General features: G+C 54.1%; 3 protein-coding genes across 5 annotated transcripts; all 3 read left to right on the forward strand.

Moving 5' to 3' along the window:
- The first annotated feature begins 636 nt into the window (after window positions 1-636).
- Window positions 637-4,188, forward strand: NNMT (nicotinamide N-methyltransferase). Of its 3 annotated transcripts, XR_003536832.1 has the most exons (5): window positions 637-865; window positions 1,291-1,498; window positions 1,598-1,954; window positions 3,206-3,372; window positions 3,455-4,186. XR_003536832.1 is itself a non-coding variant. In XM_027699513.1 (4 exons), exons 1-4 carry the CDS (start codon window positions 706-708, stop codon window positions 3,213-3,215), a joined length of 735 nt encoding a protein of 244 aa, XP_027555314.1. In that variant the 5' UTR covers window positions 637-705; the 3' UTR covers window positions 3,216-4,188. The 3 variants fall into 3 exon arrangements, 2 of the variants coding, with proteins under 2 accessions (XP_027555314.1, XP_027555312.1); XM_027699513.1 differs by having other exon boundaries at window positions 3,206-4,188; XM_027699511.1 differs by lacking the exons at window positions 3,206-3,372; window positions 3,455-4,186 and having other exon boundaries at window positions 1,598-2,133.
- Window positions 4,189-4,332: 144 nt separating this feature from the next.
- On the forward strand, window positions 4,333-7,030 carry RBM7 (RNA binding motif protein 7). The gene is made up of 5 exons (XM_027699558.1): window positions 4,333-4,478; window positions 4,666-4,828; window positions 5,338-5,440; window positions 5,631-5,697; window positions 6,067-7,030. Exons 1-5 carry the CDS (start codon window positions 4,383-4,385, stop codon window positions 6,460-6,462), a joined length of 825 nt encoding a protein of 274 aa, XP_027555359.1. The 5' UTR covers window positions 4,333-4,382; the 3' UTR covers window positions 6,463-7,030.
- Window positions 7,031-7,292: 262 nt separating this feature from the next.
- Window positions 7,293-11,710, forward strand: REXO2 (RNA exonuclease 2). Its single transcript, XM_027699498.1, has 7 exons — window positions 7,293-7,424; window positions 7,526-7,609; window positions 7,862-7,939; window positions 9,837-9,948; window positions 10,491-10,599; window positions 10,815-10,868; window positions 11,294-11,710. The coding sequence occupies exons 1-7, from the start codon at window positions 7,293-7,295 to the stop codon at window positions 11,421-11,423; spliced, it is 699 nt and encodes a 232-aa protein (XP_027555299.1). The 3' UTR covers window positions 11,424-11,710.
- Window positions 11,711-23,688: the final 11,978 nt, after the last annotated feature.

Below are 23,688 nucleotides of genomic sequence, written 5' to 3' on the forward strand. Positions count from 1 at the left end.
GCTGCTGGGGAGGGAGGACGAGGGGCTCCTGGGGGCTGCTGTGACCCCATGGGCATGGGACAGGGTTCGGAGCCAGCTAAGGAGGCAAAACCCGGGCACCGAGGCCGGGAAGATTCTGGTTTCTGGTGCTCAGAGGTGAAATTGCAGTTTTCCAAGGAAAACCTGAAACAATTGAAAGCAACAGAATTATGGAAATGGAGCGGAAATTTTGGCAGGTGCCTCTCATGGATGGGCAGGGATAGATCCTTCCTTCCTGCAGGAGAGACTCCAGCTGTCCTCTGCCAGGACATCTAATGGCCTTAATGCCCTGTGCCATGTCACTGAACACACGGATTCCATCGGTTCTCAGGAAGCAGCAGTGTGGGATAGAGCTTACAGGGCTGCCAGGCAGTGACTGCCAGCGACACCACCTCACACTGCACTCCTCTAGTCACTGTGAAGCCAGAGATGTGCTCTGTAATCCCAGGAATTGCCATTAATTGTGGTCACTCGTGCAGGCTGGGGGGCTGCTGGGGAAGTCTCAGTAGTGAGTTATTATGGAAAAGGCTCAGCAGAAACTGGGGAGCAAGTGTAAGTCCTGCAGACAAACATGTCCAGCCGGAACCTGGAGCAAATCACACAGGAAGGACAAACAAACTCAGAGTAAAACAGGGGCCATGCAACGTGGCATGGGCGGAGCAGGGAGCAGAGCTGGCTCTCGGCAGGATGGAAGCACCAGCGATCTTCACGGAGGCGGATTTTTACCAGCAGAGTTTCGACCCTCAGGCATATCTGAAAGAATATTACAGCATGAGTGACGGCCGGGACGGGGCAAACGTGTTTCTGACGCAAAACTTGAAGAGCCTGCACAAAATGTTCTCCTTAGGTGAGCACTCCCGAGGTGTTTGGAGCCCCAACATGGAGCAAACCCTGTGATGCACTGACACACTCCTGCTCTGTTAAAAATATCCCTCTGCCTGCATGCGTGTGTCTGTGCATACAGGGAATTGCAGCTGGAGCTGTGCCTGTTTCTGGGAACACCATCAAACCCAGCTGGGGTAGGAGGGTGTGGGGTCAGTGCCTCTGCCCCAGGAGCTGGCACTGCTCCTGCCACAGGCTCTGGACCTGCTGCAGGACTTGTGTCTGGGCTGGACTGTGGCCAGAGAGCCACGGGGGCTGTGCCGTGGGTCTGTGGCACTCGGGGTCACATTTTTGGGTTAGTGTGAGCACGGTCTGAGGGGCTCTGGGATGTCTCTGCCCTGGGGGAGGCTCCATCCTCACTGGGATGGTTTTGCCCTGACTCTGCACCAGACGAGCTGAGAGGTGGCACCCTGATAGATGTCGGCTGTGGCCCCACCATCTACCAGCTTCTGTCTGCTTGTGAGCACTTCCAGGAGATTATTGCCCTGGACTACACCGACCAGAACCGCCGGGAGCTGGAGAGGTGGCTGAGGAATGAAGAAGGAGCCTTTGACTGGGTGCCGGTGGTGAAATATGTCTGTGAGCTGGAAGGGGACAGGTGAGGCTGGTGTCCAGCCACAGTGGCCATGGAGCCACAGGCACAGAAGTTAAATAACCACAGAACCTTCCTCTACTTTTTGGTGGATTTCCTTGCCAGGGAGAAGTGGGCTGAGAAACAGGAGAAAGTGAGGAAGAAGGTGAAGCAGGTTCTGAAGTGCGACGTGACCCAAGCCAACCCCACGGGCGCTGTGTCCCTGCCACCAGCCGACTGCATCGTCTCCACCCTGTGCCTGGAGGGCGCCTGCAAGGACCTGCCCACCTTCCGCAGCGCCCTGAGGAACATCGGGACCCTCGTGAGGCCGGGGGGGCACCTGGTGCTGGTGACCGTCCTCGGGCAGACCTACTACGCCTTCAACAGGCAGGTTTTCTCGTGCCTCCGCCTGGAGAAACACGAGGTGGAGGCGGCTGTGGAGGCTGCTGGCTTTGAGGTGACGTTCAGCGAGGCACAGCCGTACCTGAGTGAGGAGCGCATGGACTGCCGGGGAACGCTGGGCCTGGTGGCACGCAGGCATCCCTCCCTGTAGGGTGAGGGCACAGGGGGAGAACAGCCACGAGCATGGGCTCAAAAAGTCCTGCTGGTGAAACCCAGCCCTTTACCTGGCACCAAGTAAACTCCTGAGCACTCTAACCATGGATTTGTGTGGCACACGTGGTACTCCAGCAGCCCAGGCCTGAGGTAACCATGCTGGCTCCTCCCGGCCCAGGGACAGGAATGGTGTCCCAGTCCCTTCCCTGCCATCCTTCCAAGCCAGCACAGAGCTTCTGAGAGGCTTCCCTCTCTCAGCTGTGATGTGCTTTTTGGAGAGCAAAACCCGCTCCTACGGGAAAAACGTTTGGCCACAAAGGCAGTGAACGTGTCCCCACCCAGAACCGTTAGTGGGCAAGTCCTGCAGGCTCGCACCGAGAAGCTCTGGGGGGAAAGGACTCTGTGGAGGGCAGCAGCAGGCCCTGCACCCACCCAGCCCCCAGCAGAGCCAAGGGCACGTGCTGATCCTTTCAGCACACCTGTAAAAAAGAGTTGTTTGACCCAGTGCTGCAGCCCCGGCGAGTGGTACCTGCCGGGCACTGGCACCGGGAGCAGGGCAGAGGGATTGCTGTCCCCAGGACACCTCTTTTGCCCGCAGCACCACAGGCCAGACACAGTTGTCCCCCACGGTTTAAGACCTGTGACACACCAGAGGTTCATCACACAGATACTCGAGCCCAGCCACATGTAATAATCACTAATATTTGCGTACTCAACACGCCTCAATTCTCAAGAGGGTCTTTTTTTGGGTAAAAGGTTAAGATTTGTTGCTGAAGGTCCCTTCCAACACAAACCATCCCATGATTCTATGACTTTGCGTGAACACATTGTCCTGGGTACCTGCACCAGGCAAGGGAAGTAAGGAAGAAAGCCATAATTATATAAATATACAAAAAAGCAAACAACCCCCCCCAAAAAAGTAAACCACCAAGAGCCTTTTTTAAAGTTGAAATTAGCAAGTGAAATTGGTTGAAATCTCCCAGTATTCCTGAGGGCCTGCACTTTAAGAGTGAAAACAAGACAGCTAAAATGGGGTTTCCCCCCCAAATCAAAAATGTTTCTAGTTTTCCACTTTGCTCCTTCAAAGAGCAAAAAGGGCACAAAACAGCGACACAAAAAGCTCAATAGAATTCCAAAAGTGAGTCTGTGAAGCACCTGAAGTGGTTCCTGTTCCCTGAGCAAGGCCTGAGCCCGGCAGGACCTGCACGTGGAACGAGCCCTGATGGCACACGAGCGTCACACACTCCCAGCCGAGCCCAGGGGAGCCAGGGAGGGGAAAGAAGGCACAGCAAGGCAAACGAGGCTCCAGGGAAATTAAGGCAAAGTGGAAGTCCTGGCAAAGCGAGGTAATAACTCCCTTTCTGAACGAGTGGCTGTTTGTGATTTAACCAGGCGGACGCGATTAATCCAAATGGATATAAATTCTAGGTGCGGTGGCGAGTAATGGGGTGGAGAGAATGAACGGCACCCAATTAACGGGGAAAGCAGAGCTGTGCTGGGACCTAATGAGAAATGAAGGCTCAACTGCCCCCTCTCGAAATTCCTCCAGATGGAAAACGCCCATTTTACATCCCGCATCTTCTGGGATTCCCAGGGGATTACAGTGGCTGGGGAGATTTCAACGGCAGGGGCAGGGGAGCCGCTTTCCAAAGTCCTTGGAGAAGTGAAGTCGCCGGGAAGGGCGCTCCGACAGGATCCAGCCACGGGAGCAGCTGGGCTCGGAGGGAGAGAGGGGTCGGGAGCCCCGGGAGGGGACCCCCAGTGTACCACCGCAGCTCTCCCGGGATTCAGGGCCTCCGCGGCTTCCCGGTCTCCAAACAGCCCGTTTGGGGGTTTTTAACCCGCGCCCCGGGTTTTAACCCGCTGGTTCCGACCCCCTCGGTTTCTCAAGAGGAATAACAGGGAAAGGGGGAACGCCCGGCACCAGCCGCGCGGTGTCACCGCCTGGACGCAGGTGCTGTCGCGACACCGGGACACGCGACACATCCACGATTCCCTCGCGATAAACGGGGTTTATTGCCGGTTGTTAGTTGATTACAGGTTATCAGTTAATTCCCGAGGCCCGGGAGGGCGCGGGGCAGCGGGGCGGGACTCCGCACATCCCGTGTCCCCCGGGGAGGAGCGTGGCCGTCCCGCCGGGATTCCGCCCCCGAGGCGGCGGCCCCGTTCCCTTCCCTTTCCCAATTCCCATTCCCGGCCCCGTTCCCCGCCCCGCGCCTCGGAAGGGCCGAGCGCGCAAGCGCGGTCGCGCAGTGACGCCACGCTGTCGCCCGCTCAGTGACGTCACGCCGTCGCCACCGCGCACGCGGAGAGCGGTCGCCGGAGAGCGCGCGCTCGGCAGGCCCCGGGCGCGGCCATGGGGGCGGCGGCGGCCGAGGCGAACCGGACGCTCTTCGTGGGCAACCTGGACCCCAAGGTCACCGAGGAGCTCATCTTCGAGCTCTTCCACCAGGTACCGCCCGGGCCCCGAGCTGGGTGCGCAGGGGAGGGCGCGGGCGGGGCGAGGAGGCCTCCGCCGCCACAGCGGGCGGGGGGGGGGTAGGGGGGGTGGCTACGGCGGCCGCCGCGGGACATGGTTCGGCGGCGCGGCGGTCCCTTCCCCCCCGGTGTCTGTTTAACGCCTTCGGTCCCGGTGCCAGGCGGGGCCCGTGATCACCGTGAAGATCCCGAAGGACCGGGACGGACGACCCAAGCAGTTCGCCTTCGTCAATTTCAAGCACGAGGAGTCGGTGCCGTACGGGCTGCAGCTGCTCAACGGGATCAAGCTGTACGGGCGGCCCATGCGCATCCAGTTCCGATCAGGTACCCCTGGAGGGGCAAATCACCCTTTTCCTGGAGGGAAAGTGAACTGTCGTCAGCTGCTCCCTAGCCTCCAATGGATTCGTGTTTCATTGGGCACATTCAGGTGCCTCTCACCCAGGGGCCCCTCACCTCCCTGCTCTGCTCACCTCACGCTCCTGTCCCGGTGCTTCCACCAGGGACCGTCTGTCCCTCATGGCTGGTGTAACCCCCTTGGCTGAGCCTTCTCTTTGGGTTGTTATTGATTATTCCTTCTGTACCCTTGAGATCTGTTCTAAATTATCACACAAACACTAAAAGTCACATCTGGTGGTGGTTAAATGAGGCACGTGGTCGCAATATCACTGCCCTTTCCTGGTGGGAATTGTTTTGGAGCCTGGGCCTATGTGCTTTCGCAGATTCCTTACAAAACTCGAGAGCAAATGAAGCTCTTGAAAGCTGTTGGTGTCCTTCACACCTGAGTTCCTCTCACTGGTGTTTGTGGGTCTCCTGAAACGTTTGTGTCTCCCCAGGGAGCAGTCATGCAGCCCAGGACACCAGTCTATCCTGTTCCCCGCTTGGAGCTCCTGGTACCATCCCTCCTGGAATGCCACGTCCAGCCTCCAACTGCAGCAGGTACGAATCCCACCAACACAGGAGCTTGGAGTGGAGAGCGGCATTCCATGGCTTGTTGGCTCCAGCTTCTCTTCCCCGGGGCACCGTGGTCTGTCTTCCCTAGGGAGGAACACGGACGGGATGCAGATGCCCCTTGGACTGCAGCAGTTGTGTATTTAATGCTGGAATCCCTGCTCTGTTTTCCCTGCAGATACGAGAGGATTACTGAGGGCACAGCCGCCGTGGGGTTCCCGCCGAGCCTGCAGAGACAAGCGGTGGTATGTCCATGGCACACGGGCAGCATGGGGTGGAGCTGCTTCCCCTTCTTGGAGTCCTTGTTTCCTGTCGTGATTGTGAGAGGTTGTGGGAATATTCTTTTGGAGCCTCAAAAGGACAATTCCAGAAGATCTGAGGCTCCTGGTATCCAGGGTGTCAGTCAGGAGGGCTCTGAGCTGTGGGAGCTCAGCTGTGGGTGAAGCAGTGGGCAATGGCTGTTCCGTAAATTCCCGTTCAGTCTTGCTTGCCCATCAACCCGTCCCATTCTCCGGGTATTTACAGTGTGATCTGGAGGCCAGCACAGGGTTTAGGTGTTTCTCTGCCCCTTCAAGCACCAAACCCACCCTCCCTTTCCCCTCTCCCCCTCCCAGATGAACAGCATGGCGCGGCAGCAGCCCCCGTTCGGCAGCAAGTACGAGCAGCCCGGCTTCGCCCCTCCCGCCTACCCCCACGGCTTCCACGCCCCGCCACCGGGCTCCCCTTTGCCGCGGCGCCCCGAGGGGCCGGCGCTGCGCAAGGGCCGGCTGGGCGCCCACCCCTACCCGCCGGACAGCCGCCACTTCGGCCGCGAGCGCTTTGGCCCCGACTACGGCCGCGGCAAGCGGGACGACTACGGCTTCGACGAGAGGGGCCACGACGCCGAGCACCACTACCGGGGCGGCCGGGACGAGCCCTACGACGACAGGCACCGGGACGGCTGGAGCCACGACTACGACCACCGCAGGGACAGCTACAGGGAGGCCAAGTGGCACCCGTCGCGGCACTGATGGACTCTGAGCGCAAAGCAAACGCGACCCGTTTCTTACTGAGTACATGTATAAAAACGCCTTCCCCACAAAAAAACCCCCAGTGAAGTCACCTTTTAGTGTTTGTAAAAATACCAGCAGCCCCGTCCTGCCAAACTCTGGTGTCAGTTTTAAATGTGTTAACTCACATCTCAGGGCTCTTCACGGGGAAAAGAAAAGCGCCGTGATGGAGTTTTGGAGAAACCGTGGCTGTGGGTGCTTTTGGAGGGGAGGAGGCTGTCTTTGTCAGATGGGCAGGTCCAGCCTTTTAAGCAGAATAGAGGTGGGACAGATGCTTCCTGGTGTCTGCAATATTCCTCATGGCATTTTTGATACAGAATCAGAATCACAGAATGGTCTGGGTTGAAAGGAACCTTAAAGCTCATCTCATTCCAACCCACTGCCATGGGCAAGGACACCTTCTACTAGCCCAGGCTGGCCCAAGCCCCAGCCAACTTGGCATTGAACACCTCCAGGGCTGAGGCATCCACCACATCCCTGTGCAGCCTGTTCCAGTGCCTCACCCTCACAGTAAAGAACTTTTTGCCAATATCTCGTCTAAACCGACTCTTTCAATTTGAACCAATTGCCTCATGTTGCCTTTGAATATTCCAATATTGCCTTGGAGAAGAGCATTAAAGTCTCCCAGGGGAAAGCCGGCGGGTGAACCCCCTCCTTCGGGGCGGGGAGGAGCGCGCCGGGCTGCACGCGCCACCTCGGGACTACATCTCCCAGCAGCCTCCGCGGCGCGCCCCAGCTGGGGGAGCGCGGGCGGCGGCGCGGGGGCCGCCGGGAGCTGTAGTCCGGCGGCGATGCTGGGCGGCGGCCGCGCCGGCCTGGGCCGCCTGCGGAGCTGCGCCGGGCGGCTGTGGCGGGGCCGGCGGCGGGCGGCGGCCATGGCCGGCGGTGACATGGGGCAGCGCATGGTCTGGGTGGACCTGGAGGTGCGGGGCGGAGGCGCGGGGCGGCGGGGGGCGCGGGCAGGGCGGGGAAGGGGGGCGCGGGCCCCCCGGGCGCGCTGACGCGGCCGCTCGCCCCGTGGCAGATGACGGGCCTGGACGTGGAGAAGGACCAGATCCTGGAGATGGCGTGTCTGATCACCGACTGCGACCTCAACGTGCTGGCCGAGGTGAGGGGCGGGACGGGCCCGCCGGGCCCCGCGCCGCTTCCCGGGGCTGCGGGAACAAAGCCCGGGGCGGGCAGCGGGGGATCCCCATCCCTTCGCTCCGCACCGGGGCCGCGGGGACGGGACCTGCGTCACGCTGCACTTCGTGTCTCGGGGCCGAAACTGCGCCGTGCTCTGCCTGTGCTTGGGACTAAACTTTTAGTCGCTTCTAAACTTTCTTTCCATTACCTTTTTTTCCCCGTGTTTTTTTTCCAGGGCCCGAACCTGATTATCAACCAGCCCGACGAGCTGCTGGAGAGCATGTCCGAGTGGTGCAAGGAGCATCACGGGAAGGTAAAAACCCTTCTCTGCCTTTGCCAGATGAGAATGACGTGTAATTCAGAGCGATCAGCTGCAGCACGGCCGCCTTAGCAGGGACAACTCCTGTGCTGAGCAGTTGGCAAGTCAGAGGGATGGAGGACGGGAGACAGTGTCATCCTTATTTTGTAGCAGGGAGCCGAGGCAAACATTTTGCCAAAGGTCTCACAAGCGATCTTGGCACAGAGCAAGCTGCACTCAGGAATTGTGCCTTCATCTTTAGCCTTCATCTTCCAGCTTGCCTAGAGCAGCCTGTGCTTTGCAGCCTGGTTTTTAATAAGTTGGAATAGCGCTGGAAGCTACTTCCTTGAGCTCAGGAAGCATCAGCACCACCCAGCAGCCCTGAGAGGGCTGGAGCAGGCAGGAGGAGCCCGGAAGGGGATCTGTTGCCCAGGGATGTGCCGCTGGCTCCCGTCCCCCAGGGTGTGGCCTCAGCCTCCTCCTCCCATTGTGAGGTTGGGAGTTGGGGTTTGGCTCCCCAGTCCTCTTGTGGAGCTGATCCCTTGTCCTGCCTCTGCGGGAGCCCTGGTGTAGGGTGGGTTGGGTGGGTTCCTCCAACAGCTCCTCCTGGTGAATCCTCTTCCGTCTTACATAAAATAATTCAAAGACTAATTCCAGATGAGAAGGGGAAGGTGAGGCTTGAAGGCCCAAGTAAGAACAGGTGCAGGATCAGTGCAGAACAGTCCAGAGCTGATAAAATGCAGATTTCTGCATGCAGATTTAAGTATATGTGGGATTAAACAGGCCTGTAAACACTGGGCTGTTATTTTTGCCTGTCCCCTCAGCACTGGGAACCTCGTGCATTTTTTTGCTGAAAGCATCACTTTTGCAGCAAGAGATTATTTTTAGTTCTTTGGGCCACCAAAGAAAGGTTCCTCCTTGCCAGCAGCAAGAGAGCAAATGGATTTTCCAATCCCTGATGAATGAATTGAAATTCGAGTTAGTTTTCAATTAAGGGCTGAAGTTTCAAGACACCCATATCCCTGCTTTCTCCCCCCTTCGGCATCTCACTCTCTGTGGGAAGGATTAGCAGGAGTTTGGAAAATGAATATTAATTTACTGTGATGGGTGCTTTTCCCTGCTCCAGTTGAGGATTCCAGCTCAGCTTCAGCTTGGGAGTGAATTGGAGCTGGTAACACGTGTCCTCGTTGCTCCTGAGGAGCTACTTATTTTTAATTGACTAAGAGAAGAGAAGCAATTAGGATATAGATGAAAATGCAGCCACATAATGAATTTTTTAACCACCACTTGGATCTGTCAAGTAGATTTTTGCAGCACAGTCATGGAAATATATAGTGTAGCCAGATGGAAATAAATCACTGAGAACACTTGGAGAGGATTTGACATTTAACTATTGAAAAAAAAAGAAGGGAGGGATTTTTCTGATTTATAGGAATCTTGATAAACACTTAAGGCAGGATCCTGGTTGCTTGTGTTCACTGATACCTGCTGCTCTCTGCTGGGGAGGTGAGTGCCTCTCCTGAAACAGGGATGTAAAGGGATGTAATGCTCTCCTGGGTCACAGATGGGCAGGTGGATAAATGAGGCCTCATGTCTCAGTAATTGAGAAGAGCCCCAAGAAAGTGCAGCAAAGAAATAAAAGAAAAAGCCCCAACCCTCACAGGAAGGTCAGTGCTGCCAGGACTACATACCTGCCTTGGTTTTACTTGCCAAGCAGGAGGTTCCTGGGGAGAATTGAGGCTGGGGGTGTCCCAGAGAACGGAAACACAGTTCAGGAATTACCTGGGGAACAAACAGCACTCAAAGGATTGACCTTTTGCTGTAGAGTTAAACATTTACTTGAGAACTGGAGCGTTCCTGACAGTGTCTGTGGCAGGGTGTTTCTGATTTATGACTTGGCTCTCTTTTGCAGTCTGGCCTTACCAAGGCTGTGAAGGAGAGTAAAATCTCATTGCAGCAAGCAGAGTACGAGTTCCTGTCCTTCGTGCGGCAGCAGACACCCCCGGGGCTCTGTCCTCTCGCAGGTGAAGCATCTTCTTTCTTACCAACAGCAGCTTCATCCCTCCTGCACTCCCAGCTGGATGCAAACACCTGCCCACGCATGTGGTGGGGATGTGCTCGTGTTCTGTGCTGCACCTTTTCCTCACTGGGCATCCAGCCAAAGGCCAAATATGGATTTTCCAGGTGTCCTGCTACCTGTAACTGTGTTCAGAATGTTCAGATACAGTCTTGGGATGGGTGCTGAGTGAAATTAATACCAATGGCCACTTTCACTTGGCAGAAAACCCGATGTTCGCACGATCCTTTGATATTTATCTGTGTGACAGAAATTGTGGGAGTAGTAACAGAGGAATTACTAGAGGTATTAGTATTTAAACCCCGTGTGATCCTGCAATGAAAATCTGACAAACCTTTACAATCATATTTACTAGAAAATGGGATAAATGAGCTGCTTGTGAATGGCTTTTCCTCCCCTGTGATCTCTCCCAGCTCGCTCATCCTGCCGCTCGTTTCCATGTCGCTCTGTAGCGTCTTTGAAGAAACATCTTGTTTTGTGTCTTTGTAGGTAACTCTGTTCATGCAGATAAGAAATTCCTTGACAAATACATGCCGCAGTTCATGAGGCACCTTCATTACAGGATCGTTGATGTGAGCACTGTCAAGGAACTTTGCAGGTGAGTGTTCCCCCAGTTAAGTGGTTCGAAGGACACCCTGGGGGTGCCTGTTCGTGGTGCTGGGGCTCTGCAGTTCATAGCAGGGGGACCTGCAGACCTGTGGCTTCTCTGGGTGTCAGTGGAACCAAAATCCTTTCACCACGTGTAACAAACCTGCAGCAGCCAGCAGACATGGTTTTGAATCCCAGTTTCCTTTTTAATTTTTCCACTTGCAGGCGCTGGTATCCAGAGGAATATGAGTTTGCACCAAAGAAGGCAGCTTCTCACAGGTGAGCTTTGTGCTCCTGTGCCCTCCTGACACAGCAGGGCTCTGGAACCAGGCTCTTCTGGAGCAGGATAGGGGGCTCCCTGTTTCAGTATCCTGAGTCTGATGCAGGTGGAGGCTGTGTGCTTCTGCTCCCTGTCAGACATTTGTATCCTCCTGTCTGAAGCCTGGATAGTGTAGGGAAAGGGATTATTAAAATCCAGAGAACCTTCAGTCACTTAACAGGGGTTTATCTGCCCTTGTTTTGAGGCAGAGTTGGTCACAGAGACTAAAATTGGAGAGCTGCAAATGGGGAGGTGAGAGTCTGATGGGTGCACCATCCATGCACATCAGTTTGGTTTCCTGCAGCCTGGAAGTTTTCAGGGGTGTTGGGATCCAGGTGTAGCTGGAGGTGCACACAGGTGCCTTGAAACCTTAATTCTCTTTCAGAGCACTCGATGACATCAGGGAAAGCATCAAAGAACTCCAGTTCTACAGAGACCACATCTTCAAGAGGAAAACGGATGAGAAGAAAAGGAAACTGATTGAGAACGGGGAGAGCGACAAAGCTGCCAGCTGATTCCCCCCCGCCACGCCGCCCCCAGCACACACTAGATGCTCTCCTGGTTCTTTTCTGTTTGCCAGTCTCTCGGGAAGCTGCCCCCTGGGTTACCTTGTTTCTTACCAGCTGTTCAATGCAGACGGAAGCCTGAGTTGCTGCTGCTTTTCAGTTTGAGTGGGAACCCCCACGCCGGGCCTTGGCAGCGCCTGGGGCCGGATGTTTGGGGTAAAACACGCTGTTTGATACTCCCTGCACCTGGTTTGAGGTGCAGTCTTTCACGACACAATAAAACAGGTCTGTTGAAAGCTGGTGGTTTTGGACAGCCTTTCTTTGATGCTCACCATACAGCCAGGTGAACCAGCTGCTCGTGGGTTTGGAGAGGAAAACACTCTGGGGAATTACCATCATTGCACTGGAATGGTGCCAGTCCTTCATGGGCATTTAACAAGAGTGGGTTGGTCAGCCTGGGGGAGACTGAGGGGAGACCTCATTGGGGTTTGCAGCTTCCAAAGAAAGGGCAATGCTCTCAGGCACATGGTGGGATCTTTGGGGTTATCCTGGGCAGGGCCAGGAGTTGGACTTGATGGTCCTTGTGGGTCCCTTCCAACTCAGGATATTCCATGGTTCTTTGAGTCCTTATCACTAAGGCAGCTGCATCAGACTTTAATCTTCACTTTGAAAGTACCTGCCCTGTAACTCTCCTGTTTTCAAAACACTCTCATGAGAGTAGGAACCACAAAAAGCTGCTTCCATCACCCAAACTACCCCATGGTTGAGCTTCCAGAGGAAGCATGACTGCTTTGTAGATGTGGAGTCTGAAAAAATGGAAGTATAAAAGGATTGTACGTCAGGAGAGGGACCTGAGCTTTTGTCTGCAATTAGCTTGCTCTGTTCACCAACACCATCCCAAACGTTGGAGTTAAAATCAAAGTGTTTATAAAACATTCTGTTTAGTAACAGAAACTGTGACATAACTCAGTGTTGAACAGCCACATGCAAATCACAGAGTAGGTAAGACATGGATCACAGGGACAACTGCCATCCCAGAATGCACAAGAGGTAGGACTGAGAAGATAAGAGGTGTTACCAGTTATCAGACAAAAACCACACAAGTACCTGAATCCCTCTGCCCCTGGTCCCTGACATTCACTGCCCCAGTAATTACTGTGGAGGCTCTGAAGGAGAAGGTGCTGCAGAGCTTTACAGTCATGAAGCTCTTTGCTACCAAAAACAGTCGTGGGGAAGGGTCTGAAGTGGTGAGAAACACTTCAGAAAAGAGCAGAAAACACACAGGACCAAGCCCAGCCCAGTGTCCCTCATTCCCCACAGGGAATGCACAGGAATGCTGCAGGTACAGCCCCGTGCAGGTGAAGCATTCAGTGCCTCCCTCAGAGCTGGGGTCCTGCCTGCAGCCACTGCTCCCAACCTCCCCTGGGATGTCCCGGAGCGGGAGCTGCCGGCCCATAACGGAGCCCAGGGTGTGCAGCTCCCTGGTGCATTTTTATTACAGGCATTAATAGTAACAGCCAGCCAGGGCTTCTCGATCCCACTGATTGTTGGAGCACCTGCTCTGCCAACCCTGGGAACGACTGTTATTGGAGAGAGGCCATTAAAATGGTTAATGGGGCAAATAAATGAGTCTGTGAAATGTCTCTCTCCTCTGTCAGAGTCCCAGGTAGGTTGGCAATTCCAGCCAGGTTTGTTTCCTGTGTACCAGCACCTGTGGGCAGAGCTGAGGGACATCCCTGGATGGGGTTATCACCTGCAGAGATGCCTGGGGTGCATCCCCACAGTGCTGCTGACCCCCCACCCACCAGGACCCTGCACTGGTGCTGTGTCAGGACAGAGGACACGGTTCACCCTCGTCCCAGCAGCTGCCTGGACCCACACCACAGCCACACACCACTGGAATCCGCTTTGTCTTTCATTTCCATGTTGTTAGTTTTCTACCCTTCCTTTGACTTTTTCTTTCTGTGACCTACTTCTCCCGCTTTTCATATTTTATTCCTTTTTAAGAGGCTTTTGTTTTTCTCAAAACATTTTTTAAGGAAAATATGCCACCTGTGTTTATACATTTTTAAATATTGTTTATTCTTGCTTCTGAAGTAACGGTGCTGTACGGAGGATTTTTATCTCATTTCCCTCTGTTATGCAATAGCATTCCTGGTTTTCTGTGCTGGCATCGTTTGAAGTTCTGATTTAGTACAAATTTGTCACGCACTCGGCAGAGCACAGATAAACCCCACCAAAGCCTGTGTTATTTTGGGCTGGAAACAAAGCTCCCTCCTGCAGCAGGGGCTGGGGAGGGGGAACAGGGATGAACCCCCCAGCTTTGCACCAGTCCCTTCTCCAGAAGCACTTGCACCAGGTGTTGTTTCCAAGTGTGATGCTCTGAAAGCTCCATCAGCATTGCACCCACAATCACAGAGGTTCCAGATACAGGAATGCAAATAACTCTGGTTTTGAATGTGGTAGCTGATAAAAATTCCTCAAAGGCAAATATAGAGTATGCCTGGGGTTTTCAGGGGAATTTCATGAGTTATGCTGGCCCCTGTAATTATTTATTTAAAATAGGAATTTGCAGAGAGGTCTCAGGTCTTCTTAATACCACATTAATAATGTACCCACGGGTTACAAAGCAACTTAAAATCCACATCACTTATTCCAGCCAGGTGTTGGAGCAATCCTTGCCCTGAATGTGCCATGGCTCTGGTCAGAAACACCCACCCTCAGTTCCCCCATTTAACCCTCATGGAAATCCCCCTCCCAGGACAGAGAGCGGGATCAAGGTGGTTTAACAGCACATTAAACCCTTTACTGCACGAGGAGTTTGTGTTCCCATTCTCTTTTTGGAACAGGAGTCCCACAGCTCCAGCTGCTGCCAGGCTGGAGGCTTTCCCATTTGGAAACTCCTTCCAGACACGAGTCATTTGAGCTTCCCATGGCTCATCCATCCATCCATCCATCTCTCCCTTCCCATCTTTTCTCTGCCCTTCCCTGCACCTCTCAGTCTCTCCATCCATCAACACTGCACTATTTGGCTGGAAACCACAGAAATCAGGGAAAATATCATCTCATGCCACACAAAAGCTACATTTTTTCCCAGCTTCAGTGAGGCCTGCTCCCATTCCCATTTTCCAGAGAAATCCTTGTGCCCTTTCCCCCCTCTGCTCCCAGGCACAGCCTGGGCTCCACCACATCAGTCCAGAAGAGCTCCTGCCTTTGGCAGCTGCGTCACAGACGTGACACCAACCTCAGGAAGGGAGGTGAAGGGAATAGTGACCAAGCAACACCCTCCCCAGTTCATTCAGGCCGAGCTGGATGCTTGGAGGTGGCAGGGACGTGCTGGGGACACTGCAGGGATGATGCACAGCCCACCCTGGCACTGCTGCCAGCACTGCCCAGCAGCCCGGGGACCCGCTCAAGGTCGGCTGCAGAGAGCCCGGAATAGAAAACCTTCAGACATGTCTTTTTTTGTCTCTTTTTTTTTCCTCCTGCTGCCGTTGATGATACCCTTTTACTGGAATAACTCTCTCCTGCTGACAGATAAGCTTTTAGGATAGTGAAATCTCTGTGACATTTTAAGTGCCCTAAATGACAAAACAAGGACGTGCAAAATTACCCCGCGACTGGTCCGTAAAACACAACTTGTCAGGAAGTTGCTGCAGCCGCCTGGGCCCTGCGAGGACGGGGCACCCCCGCCCCTCCTGGGGCTGCCCTTGCAGCAGGAGAGCAGGTGGAATAGGATGGACAGAGGGAAGAGAGGACAAGGGGCAAAACAGGGGGCAGGGTGGGGAAGAGCCTCCCAAGCCACGGGGACACGGGGTCCCTCTGGCATCAGGGACCTGCCCCCCTGCCGCCTCCCCGCTGATGGATGGGATCCAAATGGCTGTAAATTGCCGGTGCTGCAGCCGTGTTTTACCCGCGGGCTGGAGGAGCCCGAGCGGAGCCACGAGCGGGGCACGGGCTGTCAGTCAAGTGCTGGGGAGGGAGAGGTGACAGTCGGTGAGATCCATTCCCCGGCACTTACACCAGCGCAGAGAAGAGCGCAAATGGGTGTGATAATGGTGCGATGGGGCCCAGCAGAGACGGTATTTTGGAAAAGAACACAATTATCCGGTGAGTCAAATGACACCCTGTGACCCCCCCCAGCTCTGGGTGTCACGGGCAGGTTCCAGGGCCTGGAGAGCGAACAAAGAATGAAGGTGCAAATTTTTCTCCTGTCCTAAAACAAGGCTTTGCTGTTCACCCTTAAAAACCCCTACCCCGGAAGGTCTGGGGGAACTGTGTTCTGAAACGACCACGCAGCCTGTGTGAGCCCTGAACCCTCCCCAGGCAGAGTCCCCTCCTGCACTGGGCCAGCTCCATGCACTGCACTGCAATGGAATAAAATCAGCCTCTGCTCCCGGCCCAACAGACAAGACCAGAGGGAGGATCACGCTCTCCAAACTTTGCAGAAGGGAAATGAAGCGCAGAGAGATGAAGTGACCTTCCTAAGGTCACGTGGGGAATTTGCAGCGGAGCCAAGGACTGAACTGAGATCTCCAGGGTCCTCATCTACTCCTTCCACCGTGAGATATTCCTTCCTCTTTCCCTCCAGCCAAGTTAAAAATAAAACTGAGTTTCGCTTCCCTTTGGCAGCAACGTGACTCCAGTGCAGAGCCTGGTCTGTGAGCTGCAGCACTGCCAGGATCTGCCTGGCTCTGCAGTGCCCAGTCTTTTAGGGGATGGCTGCATGCACGGATACATTTGTGTGCATATATTAATTATGTGGCATTTCCTCCCCATAATTAAGCGGAACCTCTTCATAGGCCCCTTTGAAGTAAATCTCTGTTGGTTCAGAGAAACTTTCATCGCCAGCCAGCGCTCTGCGGCGCCCGGTCCATTGTTCCTCCAGTCGGAATAAAACTCCTCCTGATAACGATGGAGGAGGCGGCTCTGGGTTCCCACTGCCATCACACACAGAGCCCAGCCCTTTTCTGAAGGGGAAACGCCTGTATTGATCCCTGCAGCAAGCCCTCAGCAGCGCCCCAAGGGCTGGGGAGCAGCGAGGAAGGCTCCCCTGCCACGCCTGCAGCTGATTCCCCTCAAAATCCCACGACTCCTCCGACCTGTTGCATCCTTCCATTTTCTCTCCTCTGCTCACCAATACCCCTGACAGGAGCTGCCTTTTGTGCCAGGGAGGCGCACGGGCTGGGAGATGTTCCCTGCCAGATGTATCCGCAACGCCCTCACCTTTCCCGCAGGTTTCAAAGCTCAAACCGCTGCTCCTGAAGAGCCCCAAACCCACCACCCACCAATCCGTCCTCCCGAGCTGCCATTCCCTGACGGCAAAGCTGCTGTTGCTGCAGTTGGTCTTGTGGTGTCTCCCAAACACAGGGAGCGGCGGAGCTGCGAGTGGAGGGAGCTCTGGCAGGGAGAGGCAACGGAGCCAGAGCCGGGCTGGGAATGCTGCACAGAGCCCATGGGTTTCCCTTGGGCGGCTGTTTTCTGACTGCTCCTGCAGTCAAAGGGAGGTCCTAAGGGCACATGCTACCTTTTCAGGTATAATCCCCTTGTTTCAACGCGGAACAAGAGTTCCCTGCAGGAATGAGGATTGTTTTGTTCCTCGTTGGCACAGGGGAGGAGGAGAGGGAAGCCGTGGCTGCATCCCTGTGCTGTGTAGGTGTCTGCATGAACGTGGCACTCCTGGCATGTGTCAGCAGAGAAGGCAAGAATTCCACCTCTCTGATTCCTGGGTGATGCTTGGTCTCGTCACTCCTGCCTTCTCCACCTTGGGTCCATATCCAAGGCAGCAGTTTGGGATGATGCTTTTGTTCTGTGACCCTCTGCAGAGGAGAGGCTCACTGGGCACAGGAGAGGCTCACTGGGCACAGGCCCTGGGGCTCCCCATCATTCCCACTGATCTGCTGTGAGGTGACAGACTGGGGAAGGCTTGCTAAGAGGAACAACCACATTTGTAAGGGAACGTTCATCCCAGACCTGGTGATTTCCCTCCCACGCTTTTTAAAACACATGCATCACCTCTGACTTCTGAGCTCTACCTGGCACAGAACTGGCAGCTGGTGCCTCTTCTCCTTCCTGCTCTCCCTGCAGGGAACTGGCCCAGGAACATGAAAGCCTCATGTTTTCCCAATAAACGGAGATTCCCTCTATTAGCAGAGCAGCAGTTCTCCTTGGAGCAGACATGGGAAAGGTTTGGTGTTGCTCTCTGGGTTTGTTCTCTCCCCTCAGCAGAGCAGGCACCGAGTAGGTATCGCAGCACTGCTGCACGTGCACCCTTCCCTCACCAAAACCTCACCCACCAGCAATGAGAGACCCTTGCTGTTACAAGCAGGTTTTCTACAGCATCCCATGGGAATATAAACACCCAGGTCCCTTGACCAGGTGGAAGGCACCTGCTGAGGAGCCAGGCCTACAGCTCCACAGCCCCCAGAGAAACACACTGTGGATAATCCTCTTCGGCCCTCAGGGTCACAAGTACCCACCCAGTCAAACATCACAGGCAGCTTTAGAGGATCTGAGCCAGCCTGTGACCATCAATAACATGAGTAGATAAATTAGTGCTAATCAATTCCCCCCTCCAGAACAAACAGTGACCAGTGAAAGGGTTGAGGGGAATGTATTCCTGGTGTGAACAGCCCCAGCCAGGAGTGTGCACGGGGTGGAGGCACCAAGGCACGTGTCAGCATTGGCACCGTGCAGGAGGGATCCTGCCCTGCCTGGCCCAGCCACATCACGGCCTGGTTACTCTAATGGAGCCACTTTCATGTCAGGCAGCAAAAACGCAAACAATGTGTTCTGGGACAATCATTTCCCTTTCCAGAGGGACAAAGTGACTTGGCCTGGGGTCTCTGCTGTGTCCTTTGCTGTGTGCTCTAATTGCCCTGAGATGCTCTACCTGGAGAGAGCCTTAATACATAATTATATACCATTAGCAATGAGAATAACATGACAACTGCTTTGGATAATCATGGAGAGCACCGTTCCTGCCAGTCTCCTAGCTACCACAGCACACACGTATTGGGCTCATTTTGTACAAGAGGGCATTTTGGAAGAATTATTTGAAGCTGGAAATAAGAACAGCAGACTCATATTCCTGGTTTCACAGGGCTCAGACGGAAACCAACAGGAAAATTCACGGCAAAGGCAAATCAATCAGTGGGATTTTTAATTTTCTAAACCCACCCTAATTAAGAGTGGAGGTAAGGTATCCCAAAGGAAGCCTTCACAAGATTGTGGGTGCTCTCCACCTGGAGATTGTGTGATATCTGGTGTTGATAAAAACTCTGGCAAGCTGCACTGCCATCCCTAGGTAAACCACTCCCATGTTATATGACTGTGCTGCTAAGAATTTGTTCCATATTTCTCTCCTGAATTTGTCCAACTTTCATTCCTAGCCACTAAGGATCATTTTGCCTTTCCCTATCCGTCTCCACAGCCACCCACCATCAGGATTCCCTTCTGCCTGGGCATGCATGGCATGGTCAGCATTCCCTTGGCCATTCCTGACAGCACATCATGCCTCTTTGCCTCTCTTCTTCCCAATTTCCAGAGCTGCATATCCCCACTTTCTGGAAGTGGGCTGCCCACATCCCCTTCTTGCCTAGTGCGTGGTCCAGCCTCCCCCTTGTGCTCTGTGGGATGTCACCTGCTCCCTCAGGCTCCCCCAGCCCTTCCCTTTGATGAGTTTTTCAGTGTGAAGGACAGAGCTGTCAACTCATCCCTGGGGAATAAAGGAAAGCAAACAGGAACCTTCGGAGGTGCTCCAAGTGCCAAGGACAAGGCTGGCTGCTGCCAAGGTCACAGGCATGAGGATATTCATCTTCATTCCTCACCACCACCATCCAGCCTGAGCTGGAGAGAGCTGAGTCGCTTCCGGCTGCGCGGGTTTAAAGGATGAGGGAGCACAGGATGGTTCAAGAGGAGATTGCTTCATAAGACAATGGCTGAGCTGATAATGCCAGCTAAAGTCGGGCCACCAGGGACCTCTTACAATTTTAAGATCCAATCAACTTTAAAATATTACTGTCTCAGGCAGGCAGCGAGTCTCAGAGCAGAAAACAAGTGATCCTGTTTTATTTACGGAGCAAAGGATGTTCTCCCTGTCCTCACCCACATATTGAAATATTAATAGTGTTTGTGTGCGTTGCTGTGTTAACATCACATTTCCACAGCTCAGTCTAGAAAAGCTCTGGTTAAAACACTTAATGCCACAATGCTGGCTGCTCAGGAGAAGTGGACAGCAGGGATGCACAGGGCAGGGGCAGCAAGGACACCAAGAAATGCCTCAGGGAGAGGCTGCAATCAGAGATCTGCATCTTAATCCCCCTCTCCTCCCACTGAAACCTCCTCTGACTCCATCACCTTCCTGGTGGCCAGATGTCACTGCTCTGGAGCAGCTTGTCCAGCACTGGCAGATGCCCAGCCTGCCTCACCATGGCTAAGGAAACCATGACCTTGGGTTAGACTCCAAAATGTTCAGGTGCATCTGACCCACCTCACCCCTTGTGACTGCCATCCTGCAGTTACACAAACTCCTGTAAGGTTCAAGCCTCGCTTGGAGAAATTCAGTTTGGGAACAGCCCCACAGCAGCAACCCTGCTCCTGCACCAGGGCTGGTTCGTGCTGCAGTCCCCTCCACGCTCCCGACCTGTTGGGATGCCGACAGAGCCCGGCAGCTCTTTGCAGCCAGTCCGTGCGCTGGGTACCACTGCTGCTGTCTGGGAAGTGCTTACATGACACATCATCACTCTGCCTTAGCTGGTGGCCACAGTGGGACGGCAGCAGCGAGGACTGCATTATATATTTTATCATAAACACAAAAGCAACGACTACCACAGATTCTTAATAAAAATGTGTCTCTGGCGCCGGTGCAGAGCGCGAGTTAAACACTGTGTAACATCAAGCAATTTGTAGCGCCTGCACTCGCCATCGTGCAAACGTCCCCAAAGTGCCCCACGGAAAAGTCAATAACATCAATAAAATCAACAACAAATAAAAGCAGCCTGGCTCAGCAGCAGGCTCTGTTCACAGGAAACATCTCAGCGACCTTTTGAACAGGCTCAGGGTGAGAAGCGTCCCCACGTGTGGGGAGGACGGGCACTCTCCTCCCGAGAACACGGTGCTGTGACAAATACTGACTGAGGGCATGTGCTGTGTCCACTCTCTGGACCACACCAACCTTCAGATGGCCAGCAGTGCATTGCCTCCCTTGTGATGCTGAGCATCCCTGGCACCTCTAGCAGCACCCAGTCATCCCAGGTGCCTCCAGGAACCATCACCATAGAAGCAACAGGTAAGAGCCGTCCTTGCGACCTACTGCCTTTTGTTGGGGTCCAAAGGACATCTCCCAAAACTCTTATTCTCTCCTGTGTTTCCTGATGCTGCCCTCTTCCCAATTGCCAGGACCTGAGTGCTCTAAGTTATGCAGCTTCTTTTGTTATGTGCCCATTCATCCATCCCTGAGATTCACATTCCTCCTCTTTTATGAAGAATTAACTTGTTGGAGCTGATTTATGAAGACTGGCAGGCACCTGTGCTGGAGCAGGGCTCTAATACGTTCATCATGAAGTCCTGTAGTTATTCCTAAAAGAGCTCATGTTAATGCCTCACATTAAAATTCATATTTTATTCCTACATAACTAGATGTCTCTCTGCAATCTTTAAGATATGCCCTTCAGAACCTGAATTCCTTTTTTTTTTTTTCCTTTTTGCAAGGGATTGAAGCTGTGCTGGTGTCAGCTTCTCATAAACACACGGTGGCATCGGCACAGGGCGGGGGGTTGTGTGTTCTCTGGGTGTTACGTGCCTGAGTCTGACTGACAGCGAGGACTCGCCGAGGTTCATCCTCCGCCAAACGTGACTCACTTCTGTTAGCGCAGGCAACAGAACCATTTTCCTTAAGAACATAACCTTTTCCAAATCTCCTCTTGCTAACAGGAGCCAGGTTGCACTGGAGAAGCAGCAGGTTGAGCTTTGCACTCTTGGGGAAAACTCTTCAGTACATGAGGGGTGAACAGAACCAGAGCAGGGGTGCAGGGGGAGCAGCTCCAGGGGAGCCTCTCATGTGAGCCAGCTCACAAAGCAAGAGATGGCCATGAAAGCAGAGCTACGGGGGCAAAGGCCTGAATTGTTTGGTGGGAACATTTTTCCCTCTTTCAATCCAGCATATTTCATTCCCTGGTAGAAACAAATCTACTGGAATCCTCTGGATTTGGCACAAGATCAGTGCAGAACATAACTGCCCCAAAACTCAAGCTGGCTAAACAGCCCAGCCCCATGTCCCCTGTTTTCCTGACACGTTTCCCTTTGGATGCCAAACACACCTGAGGAGTGGCCAGGGACACTCAGCATCAGGGGGGCAGGTGCTGCTGGCACTTCCCCGTGGTCCCCCCCGTGCCCACGCAGTTCGGAGCTGGCCCCGGGGAAGGCGCTGGTGAGAACAAAGCACAGCGAGATAACGACCGGCTTCGGCATTCCACTGCGGATCGTAATTGACCGCTGAAAGCCTGAGCTACAGCACTAATCAGATAGGACTGTAATCAATTGTGTTTCTTGCTCTCAGATGCAGGGAGAGAAAGAAAAGGAGTGGGGAAGTTAATCTCGATTTTTTTTTGTGCACCACTGCAGCAGAAAAACCTTGTCCCTTGTTATTATTTGTGTTCAGAGCAGGCTGTTGTGTTGGAAACACTCTCACACAGATGACCCCAGCTCCAAAGAAGGCCTGTCCTCAGCCAGGCAGACATGGAGGCTGTCTGTGGAGCAGCCATGGCACGACTTTTGGCTTTCTACAAGGGATGTGGTGCTTGCAGGAGCGAGCAGCCGGGATGGCTCTGAGCAGGAGGGGCTGCGAGGGGCCAGGCTTGGCATGCTGCTGGTGATGACCATTGCCTGGGCTATCAAGGGAGTGAGTGGATGTCTTAATCCCACTCCTGCCCTGGATCTGATCCAAGCCAGATTGAAGTCAGTGGAAATCTTCCCATCGGCTCCCCTGGGCTTTCAGCCAGACGGGCAGCGGCGTGTGGAGTTCCTGGGATGCGAGACAGGAAAACAGACGGAAGGCCCGAGCGGAGCTGCACCGTGACTCCCGTGCAAATGCACCAGCAGATTTTGATGCAAAGAGGACACGGAGCCCTTAACAGCACTGACACTGCCCAGGAAAGCATTGGAAACCTTTCCCTTGGGATCCTGACATGGCTCAGCACAGCAGGTCCATCTGAGCATCCTCAGTGGCTCCCACCCCTGCCTGCATCCCGTCTGTCCGGCGCTGTCATCCAGCTCAGCACTGCGGGACAGGACGAGCCACAATCCCACAGCACCCACAGCCACTGGCACTGCGAAGACAGATCTGCTCTCGCTTATTTATTTGTTTTCGAGGGGCAGTGCAGAAAATGACAGCTCATAAACTGCCTGCCAGCGCCCTCCCTTCCCCTGTCCTTTGAAGCGCCGCTAACCACTGGCTTTGAACCCCCTCTGTTTATTGTGTGCTGCAAAGCTCACGCCTTCGTGGCTGACATAAATTATAGAGCAGGAGTAGAGAGAAAAGGAGGAAGATAATGCAAAATGCCCTCCCAACTAACTTTGCTAATTAAACCAGCTCTGAAGCCTTCCCAAACACCCCCATGTTATGACAACGTGAACAGCACATTCCAGGGAAACTATTAAATTTATATTGTGCAGATAAAGTTCAAATGAGACCACTGTTGGTGGATAGCTGAACGTGAGCTGGCGTGTGCCCAGGTGGGCAAGAAGGCCAATGGCATCCTGGCTTGTAACAGCAAGAATGTGGCCCTCAGGACCAGGGCAGTGACCCTTCCCCTGTGCTGGGCACTGGTGAGGCCACACCTCGAATCCTGGGGTCACTTTGGGGCCCCTCATGACAAGAAAGGTATTGCAGTGCTGGAGCATGTCCAGAGAAGGGCAACAGAGCTGGGGACAATGGTTAGTGGAGGCTTGGCAGTGCTGGGTTAATGACTGGACTCAGTGATCTTAAAGGTAATTTCCAACCCAAGCGGTTCTCTGATTTACTTCCCATTACCCTTATGCCAAAGGGAGCGATCCTTTGGGATGTTCTCAAGTAAGAGGGATCCCTCTGAGCCTGGGTCATGTCTCCTCCTGCCATGCTCCCACCAAGACACCCACAGCACAGAGCAAACACATCCCTGCTGGGTTCCCCCCCAGGTTAGAGCAATGGCAGCCAGGCTTCAGGCTGTGCCAGCACAGCACGTGAAATGGGAACTGACTGTCCTAACAAGAATAATATTCCTTGCAGAGGTTCACG

This window comes from Neopelma chrysocephalum, unplaced genomic scaffold, assembly GCF_003984885.1.
Source record: "Neopelma chrysocephalum unplaced genomic scaffold, ASM398488v2 Primary Assembly neopelma1_138, whole genome shotgun sequence".
In the NCBI taxonomy this organism is placed as follows: Eukaryota; Metazoa; Chordata; class Aves; order Passeriformes; family Pipridae; genus Neopelma; species Neopelma chrysocephalum.